General features: G+C 29.6%; 1 protein-coding gene across 1 annotated transcript; it reads right to left on the bottom strand.

Annotated features, from left to right (window-relative positions):
* Window positions 1–1,216: 1,216 nt before the first annotated feature.
* Window positions 1,217–5,733, bottom strand: LOC130444729 (G-protein coupled receptor Mth2-like). Its single transcript, XM_056780003.1, has 7 exons — window positions 5,133–5,733; window positions 4,358–4,801; window positions 2,983–3,061; window positions 2,266–2,456; window positions 2,038–2,215; window positions 1,762–1,901; window positions 1,217–1,400 (listed from the first exon to the last, which is right to left on the bottom strand). Exons 1-7 carry the CDS (start codon window positions 5,731–5,733, stop codon window positions 1,249–1,251), a joined length of 1,785 nt encoding a protein of 594 aa, XP_056635981.1. The 3' UTR covers window positions 1,217–1,248.
* Between the last annotated feature and the right edge of the window lie 3,950 nt (window positions 5,734–9,683).

Raw genomic sequence — 9,683 nt, 5'->3', positions numbered from 1 at the left:
TAGTCCATTTATCGACTCCCGAAACATCTAGTTCACCTTTTTGAACTAATTTTATGAATTACACAAAAAAACGCGTCCCTATGTCAATCAGATAACCTAACCTAACCCAACAAATCCAAATCTAACCTTTCCTAACCTAAACACAATTGTTTTAGACATTTTTTTTACCGTACGTCATTCCTATCCCCACTCAATCCCCTCAAATAGGTCCCCCGAAATCGATAAATGGATTATATGACATCGAAAATGCTAAACTACCGTGTACAGGTACGAAAAAATATGGTTTCGGTATGTACCAAGTCAGAATGTGAAAATATTAACTGAATTTCGATATTTTCGAATCGAACCTCGTATACTAAACCGAGTACGATTTTTTATTTTATTTCCGGATGTATATTAAATTATTTTTGTAATTAGTTCGGCCCATATACACGCGCCATAATTATTGCCTAGCGAAGAAAATAACAAACGACATTCTTTAATTATTTGTCATTGAAATACAAGCTTTTATCTACCTACGGGTACAGTCTATCGCAAAAGCGTTTAAAAGGACACGCCCATCCTTTGTTTAATACACGTAACCAACTGGTTTTGATATCAATGAGAAATCGAATAGTTTCATTATCAAAGTTTGTCTTTGTATAAAATTTAATAAGATGAAAGGTTACGAACCCCCATAAATCCGTTGTTTCCCATGATTATAAATTACGTAAATAATATCTTTACACCCGTATGTGGTATACATACATAATTACGCCTCCTTGTATAAATCTTTGCTTTAGACGACCACGGTCACGAAATATAAATCGGCACAATGTTGCCGATGTTTTAATCATATACATCGTTAAGATATATTTAGACTGTAAAAATACTGATTTCTTATACCGAAAAAAATATAAAAAATAGTTTGATGTAAATTTTTCTTTTATGAAACCACACTAGTTTGTTTTATATAAATAAATTAACATTTTATAGTAAATACAATAATTTACTTCATTTGAGTTGGCTTGGCAACATTGTGAGTATAATGTGAAATTATGACCGTTGGTGTTTAGGGTTTTTTTTCCACGTCGTAGACTGTACTTCTCCCACAATAAATGCAGATAATACAATACATAATAAAGATTTTACAATACACGTAATTAACTGTAGACATCATGTAAATTTATTATTTTTTCGTTCGTTGTGGTATATTTTTTTAATTAATTAAAAGAAAGCAGTTGAAAAAACTTTTATTGAATAAGTATGCTACGGATTGTTAATATTCGCTATGTTGTTAATTATGCTGGTTTTTCTTGATGTCGTCGAGGATATTTTTCTTATTCTTTCCACGGCGCTGGATTTCTTTAACCTGATGTAGTTTCTTTTCTTACAAACGAAAATTATAAATATAAACAAACCTAAAAAAAATTAAAAGCGTCTAGAAGTCGAATCCATTTACTGACGATAAAAAAGTGTCTAGAATCAGTAGTTTTATTATTAATTTTTCGATATAAATTTAAAATATGTACTGTAATATAAAAACAAATAATATAATTAAAAAGTTTTAGGTTATATTAATAGCTAATAAATTAAGATAGTATAAGAGCGGACGGGGAACTGAACGACAAGTTTAAGTATGCGAATAAAAGCATAGAATCCATCAGTCGACAACAGTGTTGCCTATTTTCCATACTATAATAAACATTTTGTTAGAATGAAAAACAATAAAAACTATTTTTTCTATAAGAAATTTAATAAAGAATGAATGAATTGATTCACCTTGTAAGCAATCTATAAAATCCCATATTATTTCTAGAATAGCAGTGGCTTCGTAATCATTGAAATCAAAAAAAGATGATATAACCTCAAATAAATATAAAACCCCCATTGAAAATGACAGTTTAACCACTAGGCGAAACCTACAAAATAAAAAATTTTCACGCTTTGTTTCTCAAAAATATCATACCGTTGCACACGTCTTAGGATTTGTAGGAATACTACAAAAATTAATATATAATTTGACTGTACTATAATTTAACTCTAACGTCATATTACTTTGCTTTCTTTTTGAAGAATTTCTTCTTCTTTTTTAACGTCGAAGGGGTTTCCACCATTTTTTTGATTTCTCTTTTGACCGCCAAAACGTACATAACGGTTTTTGTGAAAAAAACCAAATTTAATATTTGAATTATTGTCAATGGAATGGCTCTGAAAACAATTTCTGCGTAGTTTCCTAAAATATATGATTTCAAAAGATGCTGGTATCGCATTAGGGATGTTTACCTTTTTCTATGGCGCATTTAGTGACGGCCATGTCTATTTTTATCGGTCCCGGTAAGGAATCAGTTTCATAGACAAATACTAAAAAAGATGTATATAAAAAAGGCACTCCCCATCCGTATATATTGTAATATAAAAATTTCACGAAATTCCTTTTTTGTTTTTCTATTTTTATCAATTGTCTATTCGAGGACCTAAAATTATAACAAATTTTACCAAACTTTTTTCTTTCAACTTGAGACAAAAATATTTTTAAAAATAGTGAAATTTTATCAAAAAAAAATGTTTAGTTAGTTTTGATAAAAATAAAATTTGTTAGGAGAATTATTGAATTCTGGCAACACTGTTTCGAATTTGTTTTTAATGGACAAGGAAATATATCGAATGTTTTATTTATGTTTTTGGGATGTCAAGGAGAAGTTTCTTTAATTTTTATTTAATAAAATATTGGATTATTTTATTTTTAAGTAAATATTCAATTTATTTAATAATCTAGATGCAAATTTAGAAATGTAGAATTTTGCATACGCGGACGGGGAATGGAACGTTAAGATTGTAATCAACGACATACGCTATTAAAAATTCATAATTCTTCAACAGTGTTGCCTGATATACATACATTTATATAGAACTTGTTAAAATAATCTGAATAATAATGAAAATATTGTAGGATTCTTAATATATAAATAACAAAATAGACAATACGATAATGTTACTTACCCAAACGTACAGTAAATATCATAACATATGACTTGTAACCAAACGAAGCTACAATATCCGAGGTAAATTATAGCAAAACCTAAAAACCAAATCTTTTGCAATATTTCATCATTAAAATGTCGAAAAATTCACTTAGATCGAACAATTACGTACTTTATAACCTCTAAACTTAATATTTTGACGTAGCATATACTGTTTGACATATAATACTATATATAAAACGTCATATAACCTCTAAACTTAATATTGTGACGTAGCATATACATATTGACGTATAATACTATACTTAATACGTCATATAACCTCTAAACATAATATTTTGACGTAGCATATACTTTATGACGTATCAATACTATATATAGTACGTCATATAACCTCTAAACTTAATATTGTGACGTAGCATTTACATATTGACTTATAAAACTATCTATAATACGTCATATAACCTCTAAACATAATATTTTGACGTAGCATATACTTTATGACGTATAATACTATACTTAATACGTCATATAACCTCTAAACATAATATTTTGACGTATCATATACTTTATGACGTATAATACTATATATAGTACGTCATATAACCTCTAAACTTGATATTGTGACGTAGTATATACTTTTTGACGTATAAAACTATACATAAAACGTCATATAACCTCTAAAAGTAATATTGTTGATTATCTGGAAAACGTATTTGTAGCATAGAAGCCGCTTTTATTGACAAAAGTAATTTTTTCCCTAAGTAAATCAATTTAAAAAAACTTTTTTAAAAATTCAGAAGATAGTCTTATATTCGTACCCGATCTGACAACAATGTACGATTAATGATATAAAAAAATTAAGACAGGACAGACGTACAATAAGCTTTTTATAATCACAAAATGTAAAATTGATAATCATAATTTCAAAATTGGTTTTTATTTTATGAAACAAGATTTTTTTCACAGAATTTCCTATTTCGAACAGGTTTTTGTAGTTTCTGTAGGATTAAAAATCCGTTTTATGAAAAATATAAAATAGTTTTACTTTTTATTTTCTGATCTGGCAACGCCGGTTGAAAAAGTATATAAGTTATAATTTAAAAGAAATAAGACGCGACATACGTTTAGTGTGTGTTGGGTGTTTAAATGATTTACCGTCTGCGATCGCTATTTTCTTTTTGTTTATTATCAAAATTAGCGCGGTACTTAATTTAAAAATCTAGTTTAAGAATAAATTTAAATAATTAATGCATATATTATGTTTTGTTTAATCCAATTCTTGTGTGTACGTATCGTTTTATATCAACTAGAACGTATGTCTGGAATAATTTCACATGATAGTTTCAATCGAATATCTCATTCGGAATATTTAAAGAATCGATTTTAATTACCTATGAATTTGCAAAGCGTTTTTGTCGGTTTGTAATGAAGATTCGTCTTGAAGGTATGATATACGAGGGCCGTATAAAGAAATAACAAAGAACAACAAAAACAAACTAAGGTTTTACCAAAAACCTTCCTCGTTTCATTCGAAACAACATAAAAAATTATGGTCAACAACAAAAACACTCCAGATACAATCATGGCGGCTCGATTCCACAGAAATTTCGTAGCCAACGGCGGATTATCGCTTATAAAAAATCCAAAATAAACCGAACCGAAATTTATTCCGTTCTTCGTCGCGTGTTCCAGACAATAAGGTTGTTCCTTCAAAGGAAATATAGAATCCGTTTTCGTATCGTGAAAATTTCCCTTTTCGTCCAAATAAAATGGCGATACATCCAACTCCCTGTATACTTTTCCTACCGGGTAGCCGTGTATAATCGCTATATCATCTGGAAATGAAAAAAATACGTTTACGTGGCGCTAATAAAGTTGTTTATATACGGGGCGTTTCAATAAAAGGTGATCCCATCTCTACATTAGACATTTTTTACGATTTTGACGCAACTACTGGCAACAATGTTTTGGAATTTTTTTTAAACACCGTGTATATTTAATATCAGTTAATTTATGTTATTGAATATACTACAGATGTTCCGGATTAATATTAATCAATATATTTCTCTGATAAATTGTTTAATTAGAAGGTTAATATAGAAAAATAAGTTTATTTCGGAGGGATATAGTACGAGGGGGATCGGAAACAACAAATTCCATACCGACCTTCAGTTTTTCCTAGAAACGTTTCGAATTTATCGAATTGTATACCGTTAACGAAAGTATCTTCGCAATGAGACCCGTTAACGAAACTTTTACCGTCGGGACAACATTTTCTCACGCATTTAACCGTTTTACAAAACCTCGAGTTCCTGCAAATCCTGACTACGCCTCGGCCGATCGTAGTTTCGTCCAAGCAAAATTGATTTTTCGCGTACATTTCGCCGGTTTTTAAAATAACAACGTTGAAATCGTCCCAAACTACGTCGGTTTTCAGATCGACCGTTAGATCTGATATTATTTCGCATTGGGGTAAACCGATTTTGACGACGTTTTGCCCGAAAATGTTGGTTCTGTTCGAGGAATTGGCGCAGGAACGTTTCTCGGTGTCGTAGAAATAATTCGGCGGGCAACATTTGTTAAATAAATCCACTTGTTCTATTTTGCGGTATTCCGAATGGTTTTTTCGAAATATCGTCGCCGATTGGTCTACGACGTCGATGCACGTCGCGGAATCGTCCGAAACGTCGTGAGTAGCGCTGATTCTGAAAGAAGAAGAAGTCGTGGCGCTTTTAGTGCAGAAGTAGTTTCCTTCTTTCGACGCCATTCGTTGTTCGCAACATTTATGCAAGTTTTCCGCGTTTAATGACGACCGAAAATTGATTAAAATCGAAATTATGTAGAAAAACTTCCGGAGCATTGTTTCGGTTTTCGAAAAATCCAATCGCGCTCGCTCAATTTCATTTATACGACTGGATTTATATCGAATCGTTTCTTTTCCCGATGTTTTGTATCTATGACGATCGTTTTTCATCTGGAATTTGTTTATATGACAAAATAACCCAGTTTATTTTATTAATAATCATATGCATAGGAGCCAGCCAGCGGCGTGGAAAGGCTCCTATTTTTTCTATTTTCCATATTTTTGTTCATTAATTTCGAACACAAGTCGTTATTACGAAAATTTTATGCAATAACAATTTTTGAGCGCCCGGTATAACGTAATTGCATTATTAGAATTGAATTTTTGTTAAAACTATTTATTTCTTCTGCTCCCTGTATATTAAAAACTGAAAATATGCGAGAAAATGTATTTGAAATCCATCTCATTAATCTACAATTTTCCTAATTTGATATTTTTAATAATAAACCGAATTTCCCGATTTACAATACGACTCAATCGGTTTGGCAACATCGTACACTTATAATTCATTTATATCATCCATTTTAGTATCCGGTCACGTGATATAAACCAATAAGCCACCCTCTAAACAATACAATTGCGTACCTGTTATATTTATCTATTTAGAAAGAATATACGTAATAAAATCCATATTTTTTCTACTCCCTGTATCTCGAACATAAACAATTTCATAGAAAATTTATTTTAAATACTTCATAATAACCTACAATTCACCGAATTAAATTCCCCCTATTCACAGTACGAATTGAACGGTTTGGCAACATCGTACACTTATAATTCATTTATATCATCCATTTTAGTATCCGGTCACGTGATATAAACCAATAAGCCACCCTCTAAACAATACAATTGCGTACCTGTTATATTTATCTATTTAGAAAGAATATACGTAATAAAATCCATATTTTTTCAACTCCCTGTATCTCGAAAATAAACAATTTCATAGAAAATTTATTTTAAATACTTCATAATAACCTACAATTCACCGAATTAAATTCCCCCTATTCACAGTACGAATTGAACGGTTTGGCAACATCGTACAATTATAATTCATTTATATCATCCATTTTAGTATCCGGTCACGTGATATAAACCAATAAGCCACCCTCTAAACAATACAATTGCGTACCTGTTATATTTATCTATTTAGAAAGAATATACGTAATAAAATCCATATTTTTTCAACTCCCTGTATCTCGAAAATAAACAATTTCATAGAAAATTTATTTTAAATACTTCATAATAACCTACAATTCACCTAATTAAATTCCCCCTATTCACAGTACGAATTGAACGGTTTGGCAACATCGTACACTTATAATTCATTTATATCATCCATTTTAGTATCCGGTCACGTGATATAAACCATCAAGTAACCCTCTAAACAATACAATTGCGTACCTGTTATATTTATCTATTTAGAAAGAATATACGTAATAAAATCCATATTTTTTCAACTCCCTGTATCTCGAAAATAAACAATTTCATAGAAAATTTATTTTAAATACTTCATAATAACCTACAATTCACCTAATTAAATTCCCCCTATTCACAGTACGAATTGAACGGTTTGGCAACATCGTACACTTATAATTCATTTATATCATCCATTTTAGTATCCGGTCACGTGATATAAACCATCAAGCAACCCTCTAAACAATACCGTTGCTTACGTGTTATATTTATCTATTTAGAAAGAATATACGTAATAAAATCCATATTTTTTCTACTCCCTGTATCTCGAAAATAAACAATTTCATAGAAAATTTATTTTAAATACTTCATATTAATCTACAATTCACCTAATTAAATTCCCCCTATTCACAGTACCATTTGAACGGTTTGGCAACATCGTACACTTATAATTCATTTATATCATCCATTTTAGTATCCGGTCACGTGATAGAAACCAATAAGCCACCCTCTAAACAATACAATTGCGTACCTGTTATATTTATCTATTTAGAAAGAATATACGTAATAAAATCCATATTTTTTCTACTCCCTGTATCTCGAAAATAAACAATTTCATAGAAAATTTATTTTAAATACTTCATATTAATCTACAATTCACCTAATTAAATTCCCCCTATTCACAGTACGATTTGAACGGTTTGGCAACATCGTACACTTATAATTCATTTATATCATTCATTTTAGTATCTGGTCACGTGATATAAACAACTAAGCAACCCTCTAAACAATACAATTGCGTACCTGTTATATTTATCTATTTAGAAATAATATACGTAATAAAATCCATATTTTTTCTACTCCCTGTATCTCGAAAATAAACAATTTTATAGAAAATTTATTTTAAATACTTCATAATAACCTACAATTCACCTAATTAAATTCCCCCTATTCACAGTACCATTTGAACGGTTTGGCAACATTGTACAGTTATCATGTATTTATGGCATACATCATAATATCCGATCGGGTGATATAAACCAATAGGCAAGCTGCTTTACACTGCCATTGTTCATATTTATTTGTTTGGAGAGAATATAATACTTAATAAAATCCGTATTTTTTAATTAATCTTATCCTAATTTGACATTTTTCAATAATAAACTGAATTCCTCTATTGACAATACGAATTAAACGGTTTGGCAACATTGTACACTTATAATTTGATTATGGTATACATTAGAGTTTCCGGTCAGCTGATTTAAACTAATAGGCAACTTGCTAAACTATACCATTGTTTACGTATTTTATTTATCTGTTTAGAGACAATATACGTAATAAAATCCGATTTTTTTTTACTCCCTGTACATTGAGAACCAACAATATTAGAGAAAATGTATTTTAAATACTTCGAATTAATCTACAATTCTCGTAAATTTAGGCATATTAAACCAAATCCCTCTATTTAAACGGTTTGGCAACATTGTACACTTATACATTATATAGTATCCGGTCAGGTGATATAAACCAGTAGGCAACCCGCTTTACACTGCTACCATTGCTTACGTTGTCATATTTATTTGTTTGGAGAGTATATACTAAATAAAATCCGTATTTTTTCTGTTCCCTATATCGTAAACACTAACAATATTAGGAAGAACATATTTTGAATAATCGACATTAATCTATATCTCTTATTCTTAATTCAAAACTTCATTAAAAACAGAAATTTGGAATTGCGTAAATACCACGCCTACTTTTATCACGTGATTATCAAGGTCAGTAGTATTAACCACTTTGTTTCAATGTGTGTAAAATTATTTTACAATTACTTATATTCCAATAAAAAATTCTATATATTCGTCTATTTTTAGATCATCCTCGTTTTTCATTGTTTTTAGATAGATTCCAAATTTTAAGCATCGACATCCGTTTGATTTTAATTGATAGTTAGTTTATTATTTCGGATGTTCATAAATAAAATAAACGTTTGATGTTACGTTTGAATGAAAAAAATTGATTTTGTGCATATTATGACTCAATTATTAATTACAAAAATTCCATAAGTTAAAACACGTATTAGTTATATTTGTAAATAATTACGCTTTCAATGTTTGCACTGTTTATAAAAACGAATCCTGTCCTGTATAATTAGTACGCTTTAGACTTCGTTGTATGCAACCATCTTTACTAGTGTATGGTTGGTTGCATACTAATAATCGAGATATTAAGTTTATCTAATTATTTTCATATTAATTCATATATTTGAGAATTATTTATTAATTTTCCATTAATTTCAATACATATTTATAACTTTTTATAAGTGATGAAATGAATCAATATAAAAATATGAAATATTCTGTCAAGTGCTAGGCAACGAACTTTAGGAAAGGTTGCATAGTCAGAAATAAATCGATGTTATTCATTTACATTCAAACGAC

This window comes from Diorhabda sublineata, chromosome 5, assembly GCF_026230105.1.
Source record: "Diorhabda sublineata isolate icDioSubl1.1 chromosome 5, icDioSubl1.1, whole genome shotgun sequence".
NCBI lineage: Eukaryota > Metazoa > Arthropoda > Insecta > Coleoptera > Chrysomelidae > Diorhabda > Diorhabda sublineata.
This window is presented reverse-complemented; position numbering and strand designations above follow the sequence as displayed.

Excerpts from the sequence above, each read along its gene's own strand:
- LOC130444729 (XM_056780003.1), bottom strand. The coding sequence starts at position 5,733 with ATGGCGTCGAAAGAAGGAAACTACTTCTGCACTAAAAGCGCCACGACT. Across the intron at positions 4,802-5,132 it reads GTTTCTAGGAAAAACTGAAG|ATGATATAGCGATTATACAC; the intron begins GTCGGTATGGAA and ends TTTCATTTCCAG. Across the intron at positions 1,401-1,761 it reads TTTTATAGATTGCTTACAAG|GTTTGTTTATATTTATAATT; the intron begins GTGAATCAATTC and ends AATTTTTTTTAG.